This window comes from Plectrocnemia conspersa, unplaced genomic scaffold (assembly GCF_051122295.1).
Source record: "Plectrocnemia conspersa isolate PC_06_02 unplaced genomic scaffold, ASM5112229v1 ptg000008l, whole genome shotgun sequence".
Lineage (NCBI taxonomy): Eukaryota > Metazoa > Arthropoda > Insecta > Trichoptera > Polycentropodidae > Plectrocnemia > Plectrocnemia conspersa.
Window position 1 is genome coordinate 22221899 of NW_028277172.1, and position 26169 is coordinate 22248067.

Here is a 26169-nt window from a genome sequence, read left to right on the forward strand (position 1 = left end):
TAAAATTTTTATTTTAAGATTCTTACTTATTTTTTGTAAAACTAGCACGTTGCAGTAGGACTTTTAATATATTTTTTACTCGACGCTAGTGTTAAAACATGCTTTTATTTATTTCGACTGTGCGCCATTTAATAGTAAATCCAATTTTAATGATAGGTAGTCATCGAATTAGAATCTTTGCTTACTTTTAATAGGTAAAATTGAAACGAATGATATGTAAAGTTTTCTTTTATTCAATTAAATTTATACAAGTATCAAAACACATAAAAGGGATTTCAAGAAAATCATAAATAACAAATTTGTATAATTACATGTAACAATCGATCACAGATATACTAATATCATAGAAACATATAAATCCAAACTCCGCTGTGTATAAAAGATTTTATATTAGAACGTGATAATAATAATTTCAAATTCTATTTATAATACGTGAACACCTACGTGTACATAGAACAATCTATAATACTCGGCATTTATTTACAATTATGTTAATGTGTTTCTAAATATTCGACTATTGATGGATAAAATACGAATATACCTCCATGGGACAAAGAGTTTGCGTAGCTGCTGGATCTATTTTTGATCCTAAATGAATGAAAGATAGAGACGAATTGTAAATTTCGTCGACTTCCGAAATCGGTATTGTATCTGTAAGCTTTATCTAGAAAAATAGTTATTAGTAGTGATTCAAAACAATATTGAATATATTTTATTTTACATACTTGTCCGCTGCTCGTCGGGAATGTCTTAATTTGTTCTTCATTACTGTAACATAAATTAAAATGTCTCCTATGAAGTACTAGTCCTCTTCCTTTCACAGTTTTACCATTAGGAAACTGAAATTAAATTTAAAAATTGTAAAAAAATAAATATTTATAGTATGTAATTTTTTAATTACCGTTGATAACACTTCGTCTCTATAAGACGCTACAGATATATCTACACCTAGTTCTTCAGAAATAGGTGCATATTTTTCACGTAGATTTTTACCTTGCGACCATTCTGGATCAGATCTACAAGTTAAATTAAATTTGTAATAGAATAAATTGTAATACTAAATAAATTTAAAAATATACCTATCCGGATGACCGTCACTATTATATAAAAGATATAGAAGAGGATTGAGTAAAGAATCCGAGGCGACTTGTGCACCAAGCGATAGATGACCTGATGGATGATTATTTGCAGGTCGCTATCGAAATAATAAAATATTTTAAAGCTTAATTAATATACGTATTGAATGTTAATTAGAAATAATTACTTGACAATTGGTATTTTCATGATTTTCCAATATTAATCTAAATGTGTGCTGAGTAGGATGATTATCGAGAACTCCTTGCGCCATTCCTCTATTATCGTCTTGATTTAATCTACGATCCATCATAACCTGAAAATAATTATTATACATTACAATGTAAGATGATTTAAATTATTAAATTAATCATGAGCATACTTCTACTTGACCAAACGATAATGCTGCGACGCCCAGTGACGTTGACGTCAAGAGCGTGAGTCTCATTTTATCGTTTTCAATATAAGCAGCAGTCGGCATAGGATAAAAATTGGCTTGTAATGGTATTTTGCTGAAATATTTTCGCCTTATCATCTGAAAATTCAATAAATATGCTTCATATTATATTCTACATATGCTATTCAAAGGAAACTTTAAGAAGTGGAAATAAAATTGGAAGCTATGTATATATAGAATATAAAATAAAAGCTCAGGAACTTCTTTGAATACGTGATGAAATGCACCTGGAATCCGTTCAAATCAGTAAAAAATTCATTGCCATTATTGATATTCGTAGATAGTCTCATAACTAGTTCCGTGTTTTGAGAAGTGGTTATATCCACTACATTCGACACTTCGACGAAGTAATTATTTATCGAATATAAAGTAACCTGTAAAATAATAATGATTATTAAACACCAATTATAAATTCATAATAAACCCTTTATTTACCGTATGCTGCACGAAAGGTAATTGTACACTCATCTTCGATAAAATAGGGCCTTCTATTACTGTAATGAACGGCGTTGTAATAGTCGTGTTAATTAAAGAGCTAACATCGCCGGGAAGGAATAGATACCCTCCGCTTTTATCCCCAGTTTGTCTCGTTCCATATCTAACATATAAATAATTAAATATCGAACCCTTCAGATACAATATGAAGTAAATATTTTATATTTACTTTCTAAAATCAAGGTGAACCGGAATCGTCGGTTTATCTGATAGCTTTATCGATTTCAATAATCCGACTTGAGAAAAGGCAGCGACTAAACCTTCTGTCTCGTCTATTATTTTCATTGTGAAATCGCCGGCTTCTTGTGTAGATACAACCTTTACTTGAAACACTCCGCCGTCAACGGAACCATCGTCATAATTTAGGAAATTGACATTAGAAAATATCGTCGACCTATAAAATTATAATTAAAAATATGTGTTTGAAACTAAGTTTATACAGTAAATTTATATGTATGCATGTGTATCATTTATACTTTGGTAAAGTGGTGCTTTCCACAGCAGTTATCACGTAGGAATTCATTCCGAAAGCAGGAACATTAGCGACGAAACTGAGTAAAAATTGATGTTCTTGTATTCTAGAGCTCGGCAATATTATTGGACTAATTTGACAGTCTATTAAATTGCCATCCGAATCAGTCACCTTTAAAATGAAAGTAGTATTCATGTGTGTGTTATTGGCATTATGATTATTTAATACTCACAGTAACAAATGGTGTAGATACGTGTAAAGAAACAACTTCGTTTCTAGTAAAAGTTAACGAATTAAATAACACAACTTTTCTAGAAGGAGCCTGGATTGAATAAATAAAATTAACATTAAATATATTCGACATTATAAAAAGTTAAATATTAATCAGATATTTACCTCAAGACCAATGGTAATTGTCACTTTTTCTGGTAACGAAAAATGATCTCTTCGCATGTCGTCAATTTCAAAATATACTTGCTCATGAGATGGATAGTAAAACTGTTTCAAATAATAAGCAAATCTGATTAATAATACTATTACTTAAGAAATCTTTGCCAACATCAAAAGTTTGTTGCAGCCAAATAAAATACAATTGTCTGCTTAGGAGGGTATAATAAGCAAATTAATACCAAAATTCTCAATATTAGTCTTACTAAAAAATCGCAAATGGAACACTAGATATATTTTTTTACAAAGTGTAAGACAATACAAATTATTTTTAAAGAATAATTTGTAAAAATAAAGCTAGTATATACACTAGTATGCAAAAAAACACATCACAATCTAAATTATATTATTTTATATATAACTAAAGATATCTTGTGGTCCTCAAATTTGGCCCTTGATTTAAATGTTCACATGCGGCCCTATCTCTTAAAAGTTTATCTGTTCTAAAGCATCATGAAATAAAAAAATATTTTTAAATCGTATGTTGCCACTAAAACAATGATTTCATAAAATCTATTATTTTGTTTCACCTCCTTTAGCCTTCAATATTGCTAAAAACACGGAAAGCATGGAAGTAAATAATGATTGGATGAGTTCATGGTTTAATTCGTCATCAGTTTTATAAATATAGCTCAATGATATTTTATTGATCAAAAATGACATGGTGCAGAAATCCATGAAATTATAGTACAATTTTGAATCCATGTACTTTTTCATCAAAGGGGTGAAAATCTTTTATTACATAAGCACATTCGTAGTATCAGTCAATCTTCGCCAAAGGAAGTTATTTTTACCCTTAACCCTATTTCTTGCACCCATTTAAAATTTTTATGATTTTGTAAAGTGACACGCTTTTTTTTGGCACGCTACTGTTTATAAAAAAAGTATTTTATACATATTGTTTCAAAACTGCATAGATTAGCCTAATACATATTAATATACTTACACTGGGTTCTACTAAAATATGATAAGTAGCTTGCTGTATTATACGTTGGCAATCTGCGATAGCATTTAACAATCTATAATAAAAAAACACAACATTATTTTACAGTTTTAAATCAATCTTTTACGAGGTATTTACTTACTTATTGCCGTAGTCAACGACGACCGGGTCTCTAGAAGTACCAGTTATACCGTCGTGGTGTTGAAATAGCGATAAAGACTGTCTCGATTTTTGTAATAAACGCGTTAAATTGGATTCAGTACCCAATAATATACTGGGAACGTCTGTCCTTGATCTAGCTAATGCTAAAATTATTTCTGCAGCCCTGAGAATATATAAATTAATAATAAAACATCAAAGTACAAAAGACGACCTTCGAATTCATCACATATCTTCAGACAGCTAAACTGGTATTTATCTTATTTACAATTAAAACCTGTCTGGTGCTAATCAGTTAATTTAATTCTACTTTTTTTACTAACCTAACATATGCCATTAATATTCTATCCATTCGTTTATAAAACGGCCGAGAGGTATAATAACCGCTCCAATAATGATCGTCTCTATCGGCATACGTGAAAAAGTCTCCGGAGAGAATCGGAAATTCGTTTGATGATTTTTCAGCTTGCACAGCTTTGAAAAAGTCAGAGAGTGTTCCAAAGTGAACCTAAATAAATCCATACATTGAAAAATCTGTATTATTAATTAAAAATATAGTAAATAACCTCTGCGTGTAGATTTTCATTAGAATTTATGTAGTTTAAAATTTTTTCATAGTTGTTAAATTGAGCATCCCATTCGGTGCTATGATCCCAGCGAAAATCGTCTCCGAGAGGCATCAACACCACTCTAGTCTTATATAGTTGCGATTTTTTGCGCCACTGATCAAGAAGTAATTCAGCTCTAGAAGTATATTTAAAATAAATAATTTAAATTAAATAATAACACGAGAAAAATATATTTACTTCTGCTTCACGTTCCTATCGTTGATAGCTTGAGGTGCTATTTTCCAAGGGCACGATAAACCATATCCAGGGAGTCTTTTGAAATCAAATTGACAGCAAATCTACTCGTACAAAAAAAAAACATTTAAAAATGTACACGTCATATTTATTAAAATATATTTACTTTTGGATCCGGGCCGCACGAATGAGGAATATCATAAGAATAAAATGGCATCATATGCGTCCAAATATCAGTATTTCCTATTGAATCTATGAAAATATAAGATTGATATAGAAATTATTTTTTATATATTATTTAAGTTTAACCTATTTTATACCCCATGGTTGCCTCCATCGAAATTCTAACTGTTGTTCTTTTGCAAATGTCTTCTTTACGCTATAATGAACCCTCTGAATCAACGAACCGTTGATACCGGTCAGTTTTAAGAGATAAGGCTGAGTTGCCGAGTGTCCAAAAGGATCGATAGACCATCCGGACGTCGGTCTTAAATTTAAATGCTCCTTCAACCACTGATGACCAGTAGTCAATTGTTGTATGATTGATATCCAATGAGAAGTGGCTTCGTCGTTCATGACCCAACCGCCAGTCACAATTTCCAATTGTTTCGACTGAATTAGCCTGTAAAATATATCATATTATTTATGTCACCAGTGAATGAAATATATGCATGGAACTAATTATTTCTTAAAAAATTAACGACTGCAGAATTTATTGATATGAATACATGATTATATACTTTTTCATTTCTCTTCTTTCTTCTTCCTTGGCGTCATTCCACCACAAAGCGAAGAAGCTAATCTCGGCCCACACGAATTTTCTTCTTGTGTCTTCGGATAATTTAATCAGGACGTTGTTGAGAATGGCTCGCGTTTGAGATTTGTAATAGTCTTCAAACGTCTTCAGCCAACCTTTGAGTAATAAAATAAAAAAAAATGTCAATTAACACTAAAAAAGGCCACCAAAAATTATTTTATGCGTTAAATTTATTATTGTTTTACGGTGAACGCAAAAAGTGCTAATGAATAGGAATTGATAATAGAAATAATATTTTTTTTAAATCATCGTATTATCATCATTATTCATTGCTATAAATTATATTATTTCTGAGAGTTTAATGACCCAAATTATAATGTAATTCGAAAGTTATAATGTAATTCAGAAGTTACAAGCATTTATTTGATAAATTTAAAAAAATATACTCCTAAACATAATATTATATATTTAAATGTATCGATATTACGTGTTTTTAATTACAATTGACGCATAAGTGAGTCAACGGTTCTTAACGATATTTTTACAAACAAAACATAAGTGTGTTAATGGCTCGTAATGTGTTAACACTTTACCGACTAAGGACCCCTAATTAGCATCCACACGATCAGTACATTGAGAACCATATATTAGACACATCACCAGCATGTTTATAGTTATTAACTATAAACAACCGCTCCATATTTAAAAAATGCATCTCTTATTATTTACACCCTATGAACCATATACACTACCAGTCAAAAGTTTAAGACCAAAATCTGCAACAATGTCCATAGTCACGAATCCACCTTTATTGCTTTTAACTTTAAATTGGAAATATTATCGATGTAACAGATATCTAAACCAAAGCTATGTTATGCCGTACAGGCTTTTTCATTTACTAACGGTAATAATCAATATCAATTGTAGCTCCCGCTTGGTGTGTATTTGACGTTATTTTATATTTCACAATTTTTTTTAAATATATTGTTTTACATTTTATTAAAGTTTTATTTTTTATAAGCTATGTAACAACCATAGCTTAATGTTTTTAAATATGTCTGTATTTAATGTAATTTAAGTGTTTTAAAAAAAAAAAATTTAAAACTAAGGTGACAACCCTGACATAATGTTTTTTATTTATCTGTATTAATTTTTTTTATATATGTTTATGTATATTTGAAAATATGTAAATATTTTTTTTACGAAATTTTATTATTTTTTTTCTAATTGACAATTTTTTCTATGTGGCAACCCTAGCATTTTGTTTTTATACATCTGCATTAAATTAACTTACAATTTTTATTTTATAAATATTTCACAATATTTTTTTATTATTTTATTTTTATATTTTGTAATGTGACAACCCTGGTTTGGAAGGGAAAAAATAGTGTTTTTTTGTAAATGACAGTAAAAATGACACATTGTATATTTATTTTATATGTCATCATAATACATTTTCGAAAAAAAAATTCAATAGATTTGGTTTTTACTTTGCAGCGTTTAAAAGGTTAAAGATTGGTGCAAAATTTTATGATCTGACGAATCAAAATTTGGATCAAATTGATGAGAATTTGTTAGACGAAAAGTCAGGGAAAAAATGAGTCCTAAGTGTATTATGCCAACTATAAATTAAAGGTGAGATATGGTGTGGGGTTGTTTTTCAGCAGCGAGAGGTGAAACCTTCGTAAAAATATACAGAATTTTCAACAACAAAAAAAATAATAAAACAATTTTAGAAGAGCAAGTGCTACCTATAGGCTAACATATGTAAGCAGGCCAATTTTTATTTTTCAACAGGTAAACGATCCCTAGCACTGTTTTAAATATGTAAAATACAAATAAAAAAGAGGGAATATTAAAAAATATGATTTGGTCACCCCAATCGCTTTTATGGGATGAACTTGATCAGAAAATTCATTAGCACTCACTAAATTCATAAAAAATCTTATGGGAACGACTATAGAGTGAGTAGGCTAACATATCAACCACTACATTGAAAAATGCTAAGAATAGTTAAAACCGTGTTATCCAATACAGGTGATTTTTTTATGAAAAAGCAATTCATTTTTTTTGTTTCAAAAACACTATTTAAAATTTTAATTTTGAGTTTATTGATAAATATGTATTTGATATTTTATATAATGTTGTTTTTTTATAATTTATCTAATTTATATTAACACTACCACGGGTAAAATAATATCTACCCGCTTTGTTCGATGCTGGTAATCCATGGGACAGGTAGTGACTACCTTTTACGATTTCTGATGTTTAACGATGGGTTTGGTAGTATCTACCCCGCAAAAATTAAAGCGTTTTGTGCTGCCATCTATGAATCAAGGTTTAAACTTTATGAAAAAAGACATTTCAATGCATAATTATTTTTATTGCGCAGCTGACTTCCATGTGAGAGGTCTTTGTTTAAACACTAGTATAATTGCTAGTATAATATGATCGTAAATTATTTTTAAAGCATCTTATATTATTCGTAAAGCGTGACAAAGCTATAAACATAAAAATTTTAACCCATAGAAGACAGAAAAATAATTTTATATATAATAATTGATGTAGTTTGGTGGTGCCACTTTGTGTCCTAAGCAAATTTTATTCGAAACCATTTATTTTATTGCTTGTTCAGAGAAATGCATTATAACATTAAAAATTCATAAAAACATGTGATGCACTACATTTTCGTGGAAACAAAATCAACGCATTTCATCAACTAATGCTCAAAACCAGCATTTTTCTTCGTATATATTTTTTTAAACTAAAAATAAAACAAATTTAATGATTTTAATTTTGATCTTATGCGACCCGCATATTGAAAACCACTGGTAAAATAATTCTAACATAAGTACCAATACAATTCAGAGCATTTGATAAATTTTTGTTTTTTAATTCAAAAGTTATATTTTATTGTTATTTCTATGTTGCGCTAAATTCTCGCAAAACTGCACATTTTTGCACATCACGTGGCGAAAAAACAACCCTTCAGTCAAGTGTTAATATTAACAAAAAAAATAGTTTGGTCAGTATTGTACATGTTAGCGTGTTGTATATATTTGTTGTATTGGAATATAGTTATCAATAGCGTACGTCGTAAAAAGTTTATCAGCTAAACTCTCGTTCAGCCACAAAGTTCAAGGACTGCATGAAATATATCAAAACATCAACTGTTTACAGTTACATCGTTATTGTTCAGGTGGGAAATTACTACTTGCATCAGCCAATTGTAATATTGCTTTAAGTTTTGACTGTCGTTATTCCTGCTTGGTTTGTCGCTCTGAATACTTTCGCGTTCTACATACGTTGAGAGTTATTTATGGGGTGTCCACTGTTCTGACTACCTGTCCAACAGTTTAGGTGCGAGCGAGATATTTCTAAAATAAATAATTTATTGGCCGTTTATATTTATAAATGGATACCAGAGATTTTTTTTATGACATCTATAGATGCCATCCGCGGTCAAAGGGTTAAAACTAACTCCAATTACACAACGCCATCTGGTGTTTTGTTTTTTTTGTGGCACATTAATATTTCGACTCAATGCAACTCGAATCTCGATTTGCATATTAATGGTCATCGATTCCCTTTTTGCTGACACAATATTTTGCAGCTGTACCTACATCGATAAATAATTCTTTTGTTCGAGTCGTTGAAATATTATTTTGGCTAATTCTTACTCATCAGTGATGGCAAATTGTTAAAATAGTCTTTGTTTTTAAATTTTAAAATAAAAAAGAAAATTAGGAAAGGCGGATTTTGTCAAAAATTGCTCATAGTGAGAACAAAACTTGGACTATACCGAAAATTTCTTAGTAAAGTGTTAAGAATATAATTAATCCATACAAACTCGATTTTGACCGATAAAATCATACCTGGATCGTTATGAGAGTGCGGAACTATGAAGACCTTCAGCTTGTGATGCGAATTCCAAAGTTGAGGATTGACCTCTATCCTCCATCCTTGTTTCCATGGTCCACCGTCAAGATTATCAAACTTCAGTTTATCGTACACGTCAAGCATCTGTAATACAATATTAAATGTGCAATACATTTTTTTAAATGAAATATGTATATATTGTATATTATACATACTTGTATATGCGTGTTTGGAACATCATCCATTTTTATGGAGCATCTTTTCTGATCCGTTACTCTGCTAATTATATTAGAGCTTATACGATCGATTATTTTGATTCCATTATCGATCGAATCAAGCCCTAGATTGTTACGAGCGTGTTTCTTCGAGGGTAGTAGTTCTTGAACGACCGACTTCAGTTCGCCTACCACGGCATTATATTCATTAACCTCCGATTCCAAATGTTTTAACTTATCTTCAAAATGAATCCAAACGTTCTGATAAAAAAATACGCATTTTTTCAATTTAATCACATAAGAACGAATACATAGTAGCTATACTAACTTCTTTCATGTCCTCCTGATTGGACCCTCTGGACGGGGTTTTTAATATATTTTCTGTTAAGTAATAAATGGTGAAAAACCCTCCAATCATGCATAACGTCCAAAAAAGTGTCGCGAGTCTTCTGATACGCATTTTTATCTAAAATTATTATGTAAATTTAATAGATTAAACATATACGAATCACTAATCTAAATTAATAAAAAATATATATATACGACTACTCACAGTTTAATTTAAATATATTTTAATATCAATTTGTACTACAGCTAACGCATTATTGTAAAAATTATAAAAGAAGCTCTTCCAACTCGAAAACGTCGAAAGCCGATAGACGACAGCACAAACAACCCATCTGTCAACTGAATGTGATGTGTACTCGTTACATCGAGTCATTTGCCGATAATATAATTTTGTGCAAAAGAGGATAAAATATGCAAATTGAAAAATTACATTTTTTATAAAAGTTGATATTATCTAATAGAATTTTATTGACACAAAAGAATGGCTCTTTTAAAAACTTACAGCGTAGGCAATTTTTATTTATAGTATTTGTATGCAGTAAGCTCTTGACTTTGAAGCTATAGTAAACAATACAGTGGTACCTCGGTTTTCGTCGATAATCCGTCCGAAAATAATTGTTTAAATCCAAAACCGGTGAAAACCAAGGCAATTATTTGTAGTATGTATTAGCACTCGCAATCAATAAAAAAAGCTCAAAAACACCAACACTGGCAAGCTAACGCCGATGAAATTCGAGGCAACCGACGAAAACCGAGACAATTTTTTCGCGGAAAAAATCTACGAAAACCGAGGTACCACTGTACATATGAAAAGTCATGTACTGTTTTAGTAAACCGGTCAAAGCGAATCTTAAGCTTTTTTGAGGGTGCTTGCCTCAGGACTCTCGAAGGGGCCCTAATATTTTTGAAAAATATGTTTTTGATGAATTAATATAAAAATATCTCTTCTAATTCAAAAAATATTATATTTGTAGTACGAGAGGGTAGGTTTGAAATCAGATTCCGAATATTTGTATATAGTATATATGGCCCCCCCAGAAGTCTGTAATGCCTCAGGCCTCTAGTGAAGTAAATCCGCATGAAGTTGGAGTCCCGCAAGATTTTGTTTTGCCCCTTGCTCTACCTACTCTACACCAGTGGTCTATAAAATTATGAAAAAAACATTTGTAGACGATACTGCAATCTTAACTGTTGGTGATAATAACATAGAATCAATCAAACTACATAACTCAATCTCCAACATTTACAAGTGGACGAAGTAGTGAATCAAACTCAACAAGTAAGTCAGCGAATGTGAATTTTATTTGGCATCGAACGAAATGTGCGTCATTTTGGATCTCTTCACAGCTGCACTCAATCGACTCAGTGGAATATCCCCGTTTAATTTTACTTGTTATTGTTCTGGCCACTCCGACCCTCATTCTACTAATTCTGAGTCTTCCGGAGAGGCCAGTTGGGAGAAAATTTTAGCAATAAAACAACATATGGAGATGCGGTAAAATCACAGTAGTTCCACAAGACTGACTATTTAGTGTTATAGCAAAACTAGAATTAGAAGCACGGCGATGCGAAGCGGAAGAAAAGTGACTTTTCAGACGCGGCTGTCTGTTAAGCATCACTTCCGAGACTTGGCAAAGATGACAGGGCTTACAGAAGATAAAATGAAACTTGTGTTAATATTAAAAAGTCCAATGTTTACACCTGAAATTCACACTCCCAAATCTACAATACGCAGAAGCGGCATTAAATAAAATTTGCACTTTAATTATTTATTTTGCAATTGCCTGCCATTCAACTACGTAAACATAAGATTGCTTTCCCAAACCATCTGTTTTTGCTTAATTGCATTTTGCCCCTACATAATAGTTCTTATGGATCACAGTAACTTTCCATGAACAATAGAACCACAATAAACGACTTCTTTTCCGATTACAATCCCTAGTCTTACCATTTTTAACGACCTCCACCCTGGAAAATATTACAGACATCCCTAACTTTTCGAGTAATAACAAACAAATACTCACCAACAGCAATTCAAATCTATATTTTTTTAATTGCTTTGAAATGTTTTTGGTTATGTAAAAAAATTAAAAAGGTTGTAATTGTGGATTGTAAATGGCAACATTGCTAATGTCAAACTGACAGGATGCGTCGCGTGCAGCACGGAGTTGCGGATTATTTGCTAACCTCGAAATTTAAATCTATTGTTCCGCGATTAACTGAATCGCTGTTGAGAACACACCGTGTTCCGCCTAGCGAATTATACTTATGCGGTCCGAGCGCCACCCATGTGGCCGAAGTTCTTACGCCCCATTTGATGGGGCCGGAACCTGTACTGGTAATAAATCCAGGCCCTGGAGTTTTATCAACATGTTTGCTCGATTGTGGCATTCCCAAGCTGAAACTTTTCGAATTAGACAAACATTACCAAGAGCCGCTCGATGTAAATATAAGCAATTTACCCATTTTTGAAATTAAAATATAATTAATGTTTTAAATTTTCAATATTAGGAATTAAAATTAAAGTATCCAGGACGCGTGGATTTTAAATTCGAAGACTTTTTAAAAATGTGGAAGTTGGCACATCTAGATAAAGTCAGTCCCATTTATAATCGCATCGACGACTTATTCAGTGGAATAGAAGCTAAGCCGTGGGGCGAAGGTAAATACAATTGTTAACGTTTAATTTTATTTTATAATAAAATCTTCAATTTTTGACAGAATTGAGTATGAAATTGATTGCTCCTGTGAGATCTAAAATTTTCATCGACTATTGTATAAAATCGATGATATTTCAAAATAGTTTAATGACCTATGGAAGACCAGAAATGTATTTATTTATACCGCCCTACGAATATTTCGTAAGAAACGCTTCACTTAATATGATTTTCAACACTTAAATAATTGTATTATTTTTTTTAGAAACTATTAACAGAAGAGTACGAGAATAAGTTAAATTTATATTACAAAAGCACACCACTATTATTTAATACATTATTTGAACATCAGATTCTATCTAAGATACCAAGAAAAGATTTCTTACCTTGGGAAGATGAGTCGCCTTCGAAACTCGTTCATAAACATAACGTCAATGTATAATTACAATCTCATTCAAATATTTTTTATTGTTAAATTCTCATTCAACTTAATTATTTCAGGCCAAGAAAATTGATTCAGAATATCTATATTTGGTAAAAATTAGTGGTAGAGCCAAACTGCCTTGTCCAGTGGATCAACTACCGTTACTATGGTATTTTTTTAAGCATCACTTGCGAGCGAAAAACAATCGAATAATACCAATGCTAGAGTACGTATATTATTCAAATCTCGAAGATCAATATCTACATTTTATTATTTTTTACTTAAAAATCATCTTTAGGCATTGGATTCCCGGTTGCGGAATTTGGTTAATCACCGGACAAAATCCACCTGACACAAATCTCGAAGTTGGACCGAACGAAAACGATCCACCTTTACCGCACATTACGATATTTACTCAATTTTCAGATCTCAGCACAACGGAGAAAATTACGCTCTATAAAAGGTATATTTTGATAGTATTCTATGAACGTACATATCCATAACTTTAATATTTGAATTGAAGGTTTATATCTTGGCCTGAATTTGAACATTCGCCTTTCAAAGATGCTGTAGAAAATCACATATATAAAAGCTTAGTGACGGATGATTTGGACCGAAGTGAAATTTTAGAACAGGAAGACGAACCTATCGAAGTCGCAGAATAATACTCGAGTGATGCTTACAAACGTATATTTACATTAAATATTTTTTCATAATTGTAAATAAATCGTGTACAATGTGAATAACAATAAATTGGAAAAAGTAGACAGGTCTTTTTTTATATATCTATATCTAATGGAATGTTAATGCTTTAATATTTTATACAATATCAATAATATACGTACAATGCGGACATAGTGAGACTGCTTAACGAATAACTATGTTAAAAATACAACAGTTCCATACTTGGCAACAATAAATAAATATCAATAAACAAACATCACAATAATGATCACAAATAATTCACATTATGTCGATTACATTTTAATTGATAGTGACATATGGATTCAAAATTTATACAATACTTATGAAATGTAATCACAATTTTATTTTATTACTGAAGTTTGAATAATTCAAATAGATAATTATAAAAAAATAGTTTTCATTATCAATATTTAAATGGAATATCTTCACAATATTTATACGAAGGTGAGTCAAATGGAAACCATAAAAGTGCAATTGAATTTACTGACATTGCTCTATTGTCATGATGATTAGCAGCAGGGTTACATATAATTTAAATAGCGGCAGTACGAATCAGACTTAGAATGGTTGCCACACTTGCAACATTTTTTGAGAGTAGCTGTAAAAACCTGTTAAAATTCATCAATGAATGAACCTTTGGTTTTCAGTATGTGATTCGAGTGTACTAAAAAATTGCGAAAGAGCGTAAGTTTGAGCATGTCAAATAGTGACTTTAGATTCCATTGGAACAGTTAAAGAAAAAAAATGTGAATGTGAAAAAAAATCATTGAGCCAAAGCAACAAGCATAATTTCTGGAATTGAGTCATGCTTGCAGTTACCCAGTGTCTGCAAGGGGACTTTAGAATTGAAAGAACGACATATTGATGCCTGCCATCTTTAAAAAATAAGATAAAATAAAACCTACAGCCAGAAAACAAAGATTTGTACTTTGATTCAGCACGAAAGAGGTTCGAGTCCGACGAAGACACGTAGCAGGCAAATGAGACTACTTTCTTTTGTACTCTTTTAAGAGATAAAAATTATTCAAGGCTTTCATTTGACCCTCCTATTTAAAGAATTATTATGTAATATATGATACACATATCATATTTAAAATAAAATACTGTTATAAATAAAATAGAGAGAATACTGAAAGTATAACTAAGCAGGTATAAAGTATGATTTAACAGCTATTGTGTCAATAATATTACGTCCGTAACTACGCTGATGAAAGTGCACACAATACATCTAATAGCTCACACTTTGTGTACAAATAATCTGATTTTAATAAATAACCTAAATGTAAAATTTACAATAACTATAATAAATACAAAATTAAGTACTCGTTCATAAACATTTACAAATTTAACAATTAAACAATATTACCATAAAAGCTTTCAATCAGTACATACTTTGATATTCAAGTATTTCATATCTCGAGTCACGACACAATTATCAGCTTTTTTAGACAATAGTATAAAAATACTTTTGGCAACATTGAATAATATGTTAATTTAAAATTATCTATCTAAATAACGGTAACTGAAATTTCCTTACAATAAAAGTCCTCACACTAAATTAAATAATATTGAATTTATAATAGAATCATTATTACACGCGATTGCATTCGAGTATGAGATGTGATGTTTGGTCCCTTGAACGATCCAAATGAAATTTGTCATAGTATTAAAAATAATTTTAACAGCTTTTCAACAATATTTGGTTCAGTTTTGCCATAATATTAGTTTTTGGTACCGCTCCGACTCCTTGGTTTTAATTATTACAGTTGATTCAGTAACAAATTAAGTATTGGCAACGTTTATAAGTAGTCTCGTATTTTATAAAAAACAATAAAATTTATTCAAATAACTAACATTACTAAGTTTTAATACCAAGCAAGTACATATAACATTATGTATACACAGACAGTTTAGTTATTAGTTTAAAACTTCAATAAGATTTCACGCCAAATGCTGAACGAAAGGTATAGTAAATCCATTATGAGACCTTTCCATTAAACCCTATCACAATTTTCAATAAATAAACAATTTACAAACCTATGACAACCATTAGATAATTATGAATATATTTTTTAAATTATGCATTATTCACATAATTGACATAAAATATTTTATATACATCTTCATATATATGTACATATTATATATTTTATTAATTTGCATCACACCTATTAATTTATATAAAGTATTTATATGATCTACATCGTTTGATAATTTCACACGTGATAGAATACAATGAGTTAGACTTATGTACAAAAATGTTTCAGGCATGAAAGGGCATGCTTTTAAGGAATAAAAATACTAAAATTAATACACATTTTGCCACTCAAACTCGACTCTCGTGATTTTGTCTCATGAAACGTTATAAATTTTGAAAATGACTATCATAATTTCTATTTATGTTCAGTTTTGGAGAGACATACGATAGTTGCGGTAACATGTTAGTATTTGACGGCAAATTTCTTTGGGTGGCTGGTCTATTGCTCGGTTGATTCGTATGTGAATAGCCGGACGTGTTAACGTTTGCTTGCTTGTGTATATTCTGACTGATCGTCTTTAACTCACAAGTATTTTTTGTAGACACGACATTACAAACGAAATCTGACCAATCGTCGTTGTCGTCGTTACTTATCGGATTGTTTGTATCCGAAGCGTGCGAGGTTGACTTACTTGGATCGTATTGATTGCCGGTGGGTTTGGTAGAGACGAAATCAGACCAACCGTCGTCATCGTTGCTTTTTTCAGCATTGGACGTTGAATTGTCTTTAGTCTCGTCGTAGGACTTGATAAAATTCACGGGATTAAATTGAGAAAAGTTATTGAAATGTATTCCAGGTTCCGGCCAATTGATTTGAGAATAGTTCTCCAACGATAACGGTTGTAAAATTTGTTGAGTCGATTTCGCATTGTATTCGTTTGAGTTATATAGCACTGGAGTTGGTTCTAAAGGAAGCTGTACATTACTCGGCGATGTAACGTAAAACTTCTGATTGAAATTTTCAGCACTAGCAAATACAGGTTCACCATTTATAACGCTGTCAATAGGTTGCGTGAATGAAGCTGATTGAAAATCATCAAAATCGTCATTTAGATCGACTTCTTTTTTCAAATTATTTGCTGCAAATTCAACGTTATCTTTAATATCATCTTGGTTATGTTGTAATGAAAATTGAAAGTCTGTCTTTTCGGGAGGATTAGCAATACTTAAACCATTCACATCTGGCAGTTGTTCTTCATTTTTATTTTCAATTTTTGAATCCTTCAAAATGAACGACGGCTGAGTGAACGGCACCAAAGGCGCTGGAAAATTTTCCATTACAATCGGATTGCACACGGTCATATCTGAGAAATCGTCAAAAATCGAAGAATTTACATCACCAGGCGCGGGCCAATTTAGAGTCGGTGTGTTATGATTCACCTTTATCGGCTGTAAAACTTTTTCTTCTTTAAACGTAAACTGATCCAATGTGCCACTTTTAAGTTCAGCATCTGCTGATTGAAAATCTCCGAACTCGTCGAATTCCTCTGCAGGTTTGACAACATTCAAAATTTTACTCGCATTGGCGTCGGCGAAAGATTGATTTGCAGCACCTAATTTATCACTATCGTCATACGTTGTTCGAAAATCAGTCGGATTTAAATCAATCTTTACGTTGCTTTCGTTTGTAGTGGTATGAAAACTTTGAAAGTCGTCAAAATCGTCAGCATTCTCAACTTTATTGACTTCGCTCGCTGTCGGATGATTATCGGTGTGCGAGTTTCTGCAGTTGTTATTTCTTGAATCTTGAAATGTATTTTCATTGCTATAGTGAATGGTATGCGACCACGGAGTTTCAGAATCAGTCGGTGTAAATATATGTGTGTCTGGAAGATTAATTTTGCGTCCAATATTCAACATGTTCGGATGTGTCACTTTTTCGTTTGAATTAGTTAAATCGTCGGCATTAAAGGGTAGCTGGGAAACCAATCGATCGTCTCTTTCGTTGCAAGCTGAAAAATTAACAAAATATTAATTACAACATGAAAATTATAAAGTGCATTGTAGAAGATAATGTAGTACGAGTACAAAAGAGTTTTAGTATATTTTCTTCTTTGATCAAGAAACAGTTTAAAATTGAAATTACAGCAATCAGTAATGAACACAATTCGACACCGCATTTGTTGAGTTCTAATAAAAAGACACAAAAACAGTTTTTATAAAATGTGCTGTAACTCGCAACATTTGCAAATACTGATTAAGGTATATTAGACGGTAATGTCGATGCTTTGGAGAGCCACAAAAAATGAAAGCTGATGATTTGCAAGCACGGCTGATTAAAAAGTAGAAGCAAATACAAAAATAATTTTCAGAACAGCTGGGTGGCCTATAAGCCGACTTTAATAATGTATATGGGGTTGAAAAAATCTGCTGCGTTAGTTCAACGAACGCAGCATTGATCAACGGCTTAATCAGCCATCTCACAGCTTGTCGAGCAACAAAAAACATGTTGTCACTGGTGGGCCATTAAAGGTGTGCTCTATTACGAGTTACCTTACCCCGGCAAAGCTGTTAGTAGTGGTTTTAAGATGGGAAGATCATAACCCCAGGGCATTTTAAACTTGGCCAAAAAACTAAGCTGCCTTCTTTCTTTCACAATGGAATGGAAATAATTACTTTAAATATTAAATTGCATCTTATATATGAAAATAAATATAGAAAACTTGTGAAGAAAGTCTTTCGTAAAACTCGTTTGTACGCCTAATATGTATATTGAATCAGATTTAATTATACTATTATTCTTACCGCTTGTAAAAAGGTCACTAATTTTAAAAAGCGACGATTGATCAGAGGTCATCTGATCTAAAGTTGCCATGAGATTTTCTAGATCTAAAAGCAAGGATTCCGCATAGGATGCTGGTTTGAGGATTTGTTCAAAATAAGCGTGTAATTCAAAACAAGGGTCAAAATTATAGTATAAAATAAATCAAGGAGAAAAATATGTTTTTAAATGAAACCAACCATAAAAGGGAAATGATAATAACACATAAAAGTATAAATATATCCATCATATGGCGAGACATGTAAAATAAAATAATATATTAATTATTATATTAATAGATTAGATTCACATTGTAATAGTAATATAATATTTATATAATAGTATAGTAAAAAAATATTTTTTAATTTACTCTACATGTAAATGGTGTAGCAATTTAATTCCCAGATCGGTGATGCAGAACTATTCATTTGATATTAGAGTAAAAGTAGAGTTGCATATAAATAAATCATATCAAACATAAAAGCAGTTTCATTCATCAGCTGAGATTGTAAGAACTTCGGTACAAGTTTATCCAAAATTATGCATTACTCCACAAGATACATAAAATGTCTAGGCAATGCAACAAATTGTCACTGAATGAAGTGAGGATGCAGATTCCTCGACGTACTCTTGTGGCATTCTTCGCAATTGTCTTAGCTCATCATTGACTGAAGAGCGGAGAAGCAGTTGAATTAATTTATCCACTTAAACAAAGTTGGTTACTAATGAGACTAGCCCAAGAGCAGATTCAACAATTTTCTCTTGTCGTGACTATCTGAGGTATCACAGTGAGTAATGTTCAGAAGGAATGCTATGATGTTTGACAGGTTTTTAAAAATATTTGAGACACAAAATTTGAAACGTAAAATTTGTCCATTGCAAGATTACTTTTAATAAATATCAAACATTTTACGTGTTAAATGAATTGTGGTCCATTTATCTAATACAGGAATTAAATTACCGCACGTCATATATTGAAGATTATGTTTTGGTTTATATTAGTATAAGAATTACATATATGTTATTTATTGTAATATTTTTTTGTTACTGGTACCAGGGCTTCAAACTGGAACTAAACGGAAAAAAAAATATTTTTAGTCAGAATACAAGCGACCACTAAAAATATTAGATGGTCAGAATTTATATTAAATATTTAGAATTTAAATTGGACTAGTCAGAATTTAATGAAATTTATACAGAATGGTAAGAATTATTTTGACAAACTGTCAGAATCATTGTTTTCGGTTGTCAATAGTGTTATTGTATTCTGCTGTTATTGCGGTAATGATGAAGATTGCACCAACGCGGAATCAACAGCTCCTATCAACAATACAAGTCAAGCGTTCTCTCTCCGCCGCCACTCTGTCGTTATTCCTGCTTCGTTCGTTGCTCTGAATACCTTCGCGTCCTACATATAATTAAATAGATTCACTGAGAGTTATTCATGGGGTGTTCACTGTGCTGATTAACGCTCGCTCGCACCTAATCTGTCCAACAGTTTAAGTGCGAGCAAGATATTTTATAAGATATTTCTAAAAAAAATAATTTATTGCCCTTTTATATTTTTAAATGATATATTTTTTTATTCACATGAAAGTCCTATATTTTTATTCTGACCATATTATATTTTTATTCTAACCATTTGATATTTATTCTGACCCCGAATAATATAATTATGACCATTCTGTGGGGGATCCTATTCTTGAAATTCACGTTAAAATCTGTGATCAAAAATAATCATTCATCAATAAGGATAAACTAGAGACTAGACAATAGTGGGATCACACAAATACCCTCGTTACAACTAGAACTAAAGGGTCCCCATAAATAACACGCAAGGATTCTCCAGTGCAAGGAATGAATATTTTGGGAAACAATATATCACCGGAATACAAATAGCACCGTAAGGCTACAACATTCTCGTTGCACAATTCGACCTCGGGAGATGTCCATCAAGCAATTGTCACTTTCTTAAGGCGTATACTTATTTCGTTGTTCTAAGAAGCGAATGTAACGATTGGCTGGACGATCGCTGCATGATTGTGATTGGTCAGCATGCTTTGTAGCCCTGAATATATAAGGCTGGCCTCCAATGCACACTCAAAGAGACTAGCAGACGCTTCAGGTCCGTCTGTGGACAACATGCGGTCATGGACGCTCACATCCTAGGAGGGACTCCACCATACGAGCACCGCAGCAGAGGGACCAACTTCCGCTATACTGTCGCTGTCTCATCAATCAGAACTCTGAGGATTTTCCACGGACATCATCCCTGCGTCAGTTTCTCCACCACCACTCCGAGAATAACGATCTCGCCCATCATAGCTTATCGCAATATGTAATATAATCTAATGAAATTCTCACTAGTTTCTACCTGCGTGTTACTGGCTGCAAAGTCACACCCCAAAGGGTTAGAAATGCTGTTGATAAAATTCTTACTGAGATTTGATTTTTATTCTGACCTAAAGTTGATTTAAATTCTGACTATTTAATTTTTTGCTTAAATAAATATACCATAGAATCCTAGACATTTCAACTGTGAATATACGAATTTGATTTGTTTACATATGTATGTTTCATTAAAATAAACTATATTATATACAGTGACTGCAAACGAAATTTGCCCACAGGAAAATTCTGAATATAGGTGATTGTTTGATTGTCAAATGTATTTTACTTTTAATTCCAACTGCTTAATATGTTTCTTTATTTATAAGTAAAAAATTGTGTAATTATAGAAAATGTAAATGTATTATACCAATGTAAATTACTAATATAATTGTAAAATATTTTTAAAACGTGATAATTTTAAATTAATTTATATATTCTTAAATATACATATGTGTTAAATTGAATATTTATGATCAGAATTTTTGTTGTTTGAAATTTTCGCTTGCACGCGATTTTCATTTGCGCAATAATCACAGAACCATTATATACTTCTAGTTCTAATTATTATATCTTTTTTAATTATTTTTATTTATATTTTATTATTGTAGCAATTCATGTAGTATGCTTATTACAAAATAATAAATAAAATGTTCTATATTATGGTAGAAAATTAATTAAGAATATAAATAAAAGATTTAAAAATTAATAGCTCGGAGCTGAATTGAAAACGTTATTTTTTCTGGAACGAAAACTGTAACCGAACTGATATACTTTTTTTAATTAAAAGAATAACGGTTTGAAGCCCTGTTTGGTACACACATAAAATTAATACTGATTGTATTAATTTTAAATAGTCCGATTGTATAAGATACATCAATATTTTCGAGCAGTTTATGAATATTCAGGAAAAGCAATTTATACTGCTCAGAATTATTACATTTTTAATTAGGCTACATATACATTTCTTTTAATTGAATGGATCAATAGGAAAACTTACATGTTTGGAAATCTCCTGTTTCATATTGTACTTCACCGTTCCAGCTAAGCTCTTTATCAGGCGTAGAAGTTTTTTGAATATCATTGGTTTTACTTTCCTGGTGATCAGAAGGTGCAATAGTTTGTTTAATTGGCTGAAGAGGATTTGAGCCTAAATTAAGTGCAAATCTTGGCATATTTGTGTTCCATTTGGGTCCGAATAACTAAAATAAATTAAAAATTATATTACTTCATTTTACAGTATTACATTAAAAATGTATCTAATCATCTTACAATGTTTCTCGAATCGATACCCAAGCATCTCAATAAAGACTTTTGACTTGTAGAGCTATTCCACGGAAATAAAAACGACTGATCGACATCACAAATAAGAAGATGACTCCAGTTCTCACCGAGCATTTTGTTCAAATTGTATTTGTTTTCATCGTTTAGATTACTATCGCAATCGTAAAAAGTGTCTTCGGAGAAAACGTTCTCAGTCGCCGTAAATAGCTTATCGGGTGTATCAGATTCGTTTATTGGTACAGAATCATCCAAGTTATCATCGTTCGATTTGAAACTATCGCTGACTTCACTCGAAGGATTATAAGTATCGAAATCTCCAAAATCGTCATCTGAAACGACATCAGTATCCTCTTTTTGACTCGTATTTAAAACACACTGAACGTTATCAATATCATTTTCGAGCGCACCGTTTTCATTATGCTCGAGATCATTCGTATCGTTTTCGACTTGAACGTTTCCGCTCTCAAATGCTGCAAAATCATCAAAATCATCATCATTACCAAAGTCAATCTCTTTAACATTACTAAACAAATCAATTTCTGGAACGGTTTCAACTTTTGTTATATCTTCGTCCTTATCAATAGGAATATCAGCGTCGTGAGAATCAAAATCTGTAATCTCATCTGATTCTTCTTTATCGCTTTTAAGCTCGTTAAAATCTTCAACTACATTATCAGAATTACTTTCAAATTTACATTCGAAATCGTCAATTTTTAAAGTGCTTTCGTCTATTGCCCAATCGTTATTCAAATCAACAAAAGCGCTATCGTTATTAGATGCAGTGATATTTTCAAATAGAGATAACTCGTTTGATTGTGCAGGATCAGAATTTAAAATACAATTCGGTTGAACGTCAACAGCTGAGCTTATGTTGCTGATTTCGTCGCTTTTGATCGAGACGTTTTCCTCTGGCGACGATTCGTTTGACTTAATATCGCATGCGGCAGAATCGAACGGTTGAAAGTCAATGATCTTGGGTAAATAAAACGGATCATCTTCGGCAACGTCGTTCGACGAACTGAGGAAAGTACCAAAATCGTCAAAAGTAGCGTTCAAACTATCTTCGACGGTCTCTCTGCCGTTCTGAAAGTCAATTTGGAGGTTGTCCAATTTTAGATCAAGATCTTCAATGTTGCATTCTTCTTCAGATGGTTTTTTATTGGGTTTTAAGTTATTTTCTACAACTTCAGCTGGTTTTAAGCCTTCGTCGATCGAGTTTTCTTTTAAAACGTCTACAACATTTTCTACATCCGATTTGGTGGACTCCTTTTTGTCAGAATTCAATTTAGTTAGGTTATCGATGAGCGTAAAGTCAAACGTAGCGAAAGATTCCGAATCAATTTGAGGAGTCGGTGATATTGATGTAGAGTCTGAAATATTCAAAAAAAATAGTTGTATCAGTATTTGAAATCTCATCATTAAATTTACAATAAAAAAATTGATAATAATATATAGATTGATGTAAAAGTAATGTCTTATAATCATAGAGTTACGTTTTTCATCATGTAAAAACCAACCAATACATCTTGAGTTGTTTGTTTATAGGGGGAATTTCTTTTCATGTATTTCGGTTGCCAAACCTTTTCAGACTACTGTCTAAATATTAGTATTACAAAATAAAAAAATACATCTAGGATAAAATGTTATTTTCCTCTAAAACATCCATTAAAAATATCTTCTGTCAATTTTTAACTAATTTCTAACTCAGGAGTCAGCGTGTTTATTTTTATATAGGGCATAGTTATTTAATTAAAAATTATTATTGTTGTGCGATAGTTTTGAGTGAAGTACAATTTGCGTAATTATTGTATGTACATGTTGTTTTCGTAGCCTTGTCTACGTCTTTCGTTGAACTCTGGATTTCGGACCTTGGCATGAAGAGGGAAGCAGCTGTTTTATCAATCTTTTAACTCTATCGATAGTTGCGCAACTCTTACTCGGTGTGTCCCAAGTCGGGAGTAACTAGTGAAAGTTTTTGTTGAAAGCAAATTCCAAATGGAAGAGAATGATATGTACTATGTATGCGCTGGAGGATGCATTTGTCTTCCACGCAATGGTAAATTTCGAAGATTTGGGGGTGTAATTACATTTGTTTATGTCCGTCATCTTTCTTATTAAAATATTTGCGCAACCCTCAAATTTTAAATAGGAAAAGATTTGCCAACCCTGCACTTGTAATCTGCCATTCAAATTGCTGCGTTTATCAATGCAATATAAAAGCATTGATAATTGTCAACACCCCGAACGGCCATTGTGATGCATTTAGGAACGCTATGATCATCATCTACAAAATGAATTTGTCAATATAATAATAGCAGTTGTCGGCTGGTCGTTAAGATTAATGGTATTTTTTTTATTACTCAATTAACGCATATATACGCCGAGTCTAATTCTCACTGTTAACCGCTCAAACATGGAATTATATATTATGAGCTATTATTTATATTGTTCAATTTCATTATTATATTATTATAAAAAACGGGTGCGGTTTAACAGGGATTACTTTAAGAGATATGTGCATTTAAATAAGTCCTTTGTTCCATAAAGCTAATTCTTTGTGCATGTATGTAAGGTAAATCTTGGATTTTTTCTTTGGAAAAGGATTCATTGTAGAGTTATTCATGGGGTGTTCACTGTTCTGACCAATGCTTGCTCACTGCTGTTCACTCGCACTTAATCTGTCCAACAGTAATTCACAAACAATTCGTGCTATAGAACAATTATATATGATATTGCTCATTTAAATGGTCCTCTAATAAAAACGTGTTTTTTCAAGTAAATGTTCTAAAAAGTTTTAGTTTGTATTTTTTGTTACACATTTATTATTTACTTAAAAAAGGAGAAAAGAATATGATATCGTTTTTTTGAACAACTTTTGAAACATATTTTAGTATTAAAAATACATTTAAAATACTAGAAAAGGGTAATAATTCGAAAAAATGTGACGGAAATAGTTGAATTATAGGAAGGATATTGTTTTTCAGGCATAATTTAGTTGAATTAACGACAATATGCTTGCACATATAAAGATCAAACCTTTAATAAATGTCAGTAAAATATGGCAAACATTTCAAGCCAGGCGGATGACATCCGCCTGACTATCGACGGTTAAGCGTCAACTTCACAACAACAAAAGTATAAAATGTGTTTGAATAGTTGGTCAGGACATTATGAAATTGATTGGTGATTTCCCATTATTTAAATGAATATGGAACGAATCTAGTCATTTCACGAAAAGCGTATGAAATCAAAGGTCAAAGGGCTACGTACCAGGGTAGCGAAAACCAAACTCGTCATCGTCGACCTCGTCATAACATTGGTCCGGGGGAGGAGGGGTGCTGCACACGAGCGGAGGCACCGACATTTCAACTTGGACCGATCCGACGATGAACCACACTACACTACATCGTGCGATCTTTCTATTCGCGAACGTAACGTCGAAGGCATCGCAGTCGAACGAGTGAAAATAATTTGACAGATGTCGCACCGATTGCGACCAATCACTCGGCTAGGACCTCTGACGTAGGCGAAACCATAGACAATCTCGAGCTTTCGTTTTTATTAGCTCCACTTATTATTTATTCAGTTTATTTCTTATTATTAATTATAAATTGTTATTCTAAAATGCGAGCATTACCTATTCTGCTTTAATTACATATAAATATTATTTAATTTTATTGAGAAAATTGTCTATGGTTTAATAATTATTTACCGTTTTATAGCAACCCAAAATTTTCAAACGCTTTTCTTTCGAGATTTAACGTATGGAAAAACAGCTTATTTAAATTAACATATTTTAATTTACTGCGCAAATAATATATAAAAACATTTTAAAAATATCAATGACACAAATGGCGCTTGGA

General features: G+C 31.7%; 3 protein-coding genes across 3 annotated transcripts; 1 reads left to right on the plus strand and 2 right to left on the minus strand.

Moving 5' to 3' along the window:
• Positions 1 to 215: 215 nt before the first annotated feature.
• On the minus strand, positions 216 to 10407 carry alpha-Man-IIa (alpha-mannosidase 2). The gene is made up of 24 exons (XM_088190801.1): positions 10255 to 10407; positions 10030 to 10167; positions 9702 to 9962; positions 9483 to 9630; positions 5591 to 5762; positions 5171 to 5472; positions 5017 to 5102; positions 4854 to 4954; positions 4614 to 4791; positions 4371 to 4555; positions 4031 to 4213; positions 3892 to 3964; positions 2895 to 2996; positions 2731 to 2820; positions 2503 to 2669; positions 2196 to 2420; positions 1967 to 2129; positions 1759 to 1905; positions 1457 to 1609; positions 1265 to 1390; positions 1080 to 1195; positions 902 to 1016; positions 726 to 839; positions 216 to 664 (listed from the first exon to the last, which is right to left on the minus strand). Exons 2-24 carry the CDS (start codon positions 10159 to 10161, stop codon positions 515 to 517), a joined length of 3489 nt encoding a protein of 1162 aa, XP_088046927.1. The 5' UTR covers positions 10162 to 10167; positions 10255 to 10407; the 3' UTR covers positions 216 to 514.
• A 1765-nt stretch (positions 10408 to 12172) lies between these two features.
• mtTFB2 (mitochondrial transcription factor B2) lies at positions 12173 to 13895 on the plus strand. Its single transcript, XM_088190803.1, has 7 exons — positions 12173 to 12492; positions 12561 to 12711; positions 12771 to 12910; positions 12972 to 13142; positions 13208 to 13356; positions 13429 to 13593; positions 13654 to 13895. Exons 1-7 carry the CDS (start codon positions 12196 to 12198, stop codon positions 13793 to 13795), a joined length of 1215 nt encoding a protein of 404 aa, XP_088046929.1. The 5' UTR covers positions 12173 to 12195; the 3' UTR covers positions 13796 to 13895.
• On the minus strand, positions 13807 to 25812 carry Afti (aftiphilin). The gene is made up of 4 exons (XM_088190802.1): positions 25577 to 25812; positions 22295 to 23676; positions 22023 to 22224; positions 13807 to 17825 (listed from the first exon to the last, which is right to left on the minus strand). The coding sequence occupies exons 1-4, from the start codon at positions 25668 to 25670 to the stop codon at positions 16198 to 16200; spliced, it is 3306 nt and encodes a 1101-aa protein (XP_088046928.1). The 5' UTR covers positions 25671 to 25812; the 3' UTR covers positions 13807 to 16197.
• Positions 25813 to 26169: the final 357 nt, after the last annotated feature.

What these genes read in the sequence shown, in the direction of transcription:
- alpha-Man-IIa (XM_088190801.1), bottom strand. Translation starts at nt 10,161, where the DNA reads ATGCGTATCAGAAGACTCGCGACACTTTTTTGGACGTTATGCATGATT. An exon ending in GCACTCTCATAACGATCCAG is followed by an intron (nt 5,763 to 9,482) that starts GTATGATTTTAT and finishes TATTACTCAAAG; the next exon opens with GTTGGCTGAAGACGTTTGAA. An exon ending in CTGATTTGAACGGATTCCAG is followed by an intron (nt 1,610 to 1,758) that starts GTGCATTTCATC and finishes TTGAATTTTCAG; the next exon opens with ATGATAAGGCGAAAATATTT.
- mtTFB2 (XM_088190803.1), top strand. Translation starts at nt 12,196, where the DNA reads ATGCGTCGCGTGCAGCACGGAGTTGCGGATTATTTGCTAACCTCGAAA. An exon ending in AGCTAAGCCGTGGGGCGAAG is followed by an intron (nt 12,712 to 12,770) that starts GTAAATACAATT and finishes AATTTTTGACAG; the next exon opens with AATTGAGTATGAAATTGATT. An exon ending in AAAATTACGCTCTATAAAAG is followed by an intron (nt 13,594 to 13,653) that starts GTATATTTTGAT and finishes TTTGAATTGAAG; the next exon opens with GTTTATATCTTGGCCTGAAT.
- Afti (XM_088190802.1), bottom strand. Translation starts at nt 25,670, where the DNA reads ATGTCGGTGCCTCCGCTCGTGTGCAGCACCCCTCCTCCCCCGGACCAA. An exon ending in GTATCGATTCGAGAAACATT is followed by an intron (nt 22,225 to 22,294) that starts GTAAGATGATTA and finishes AATTTATTTTAG; the next exon opens with TTATTCGGACCCAAATGGAA. An exon ending in AACAGGAGATTTCCAAACAT is followed by an intron (nt 17,826 to 22,022) that starts GTAAGTTTTCCT and finishes TTAATTTTTCAG; the next exon opens with CTTGCAACGAAAGAGACGAT.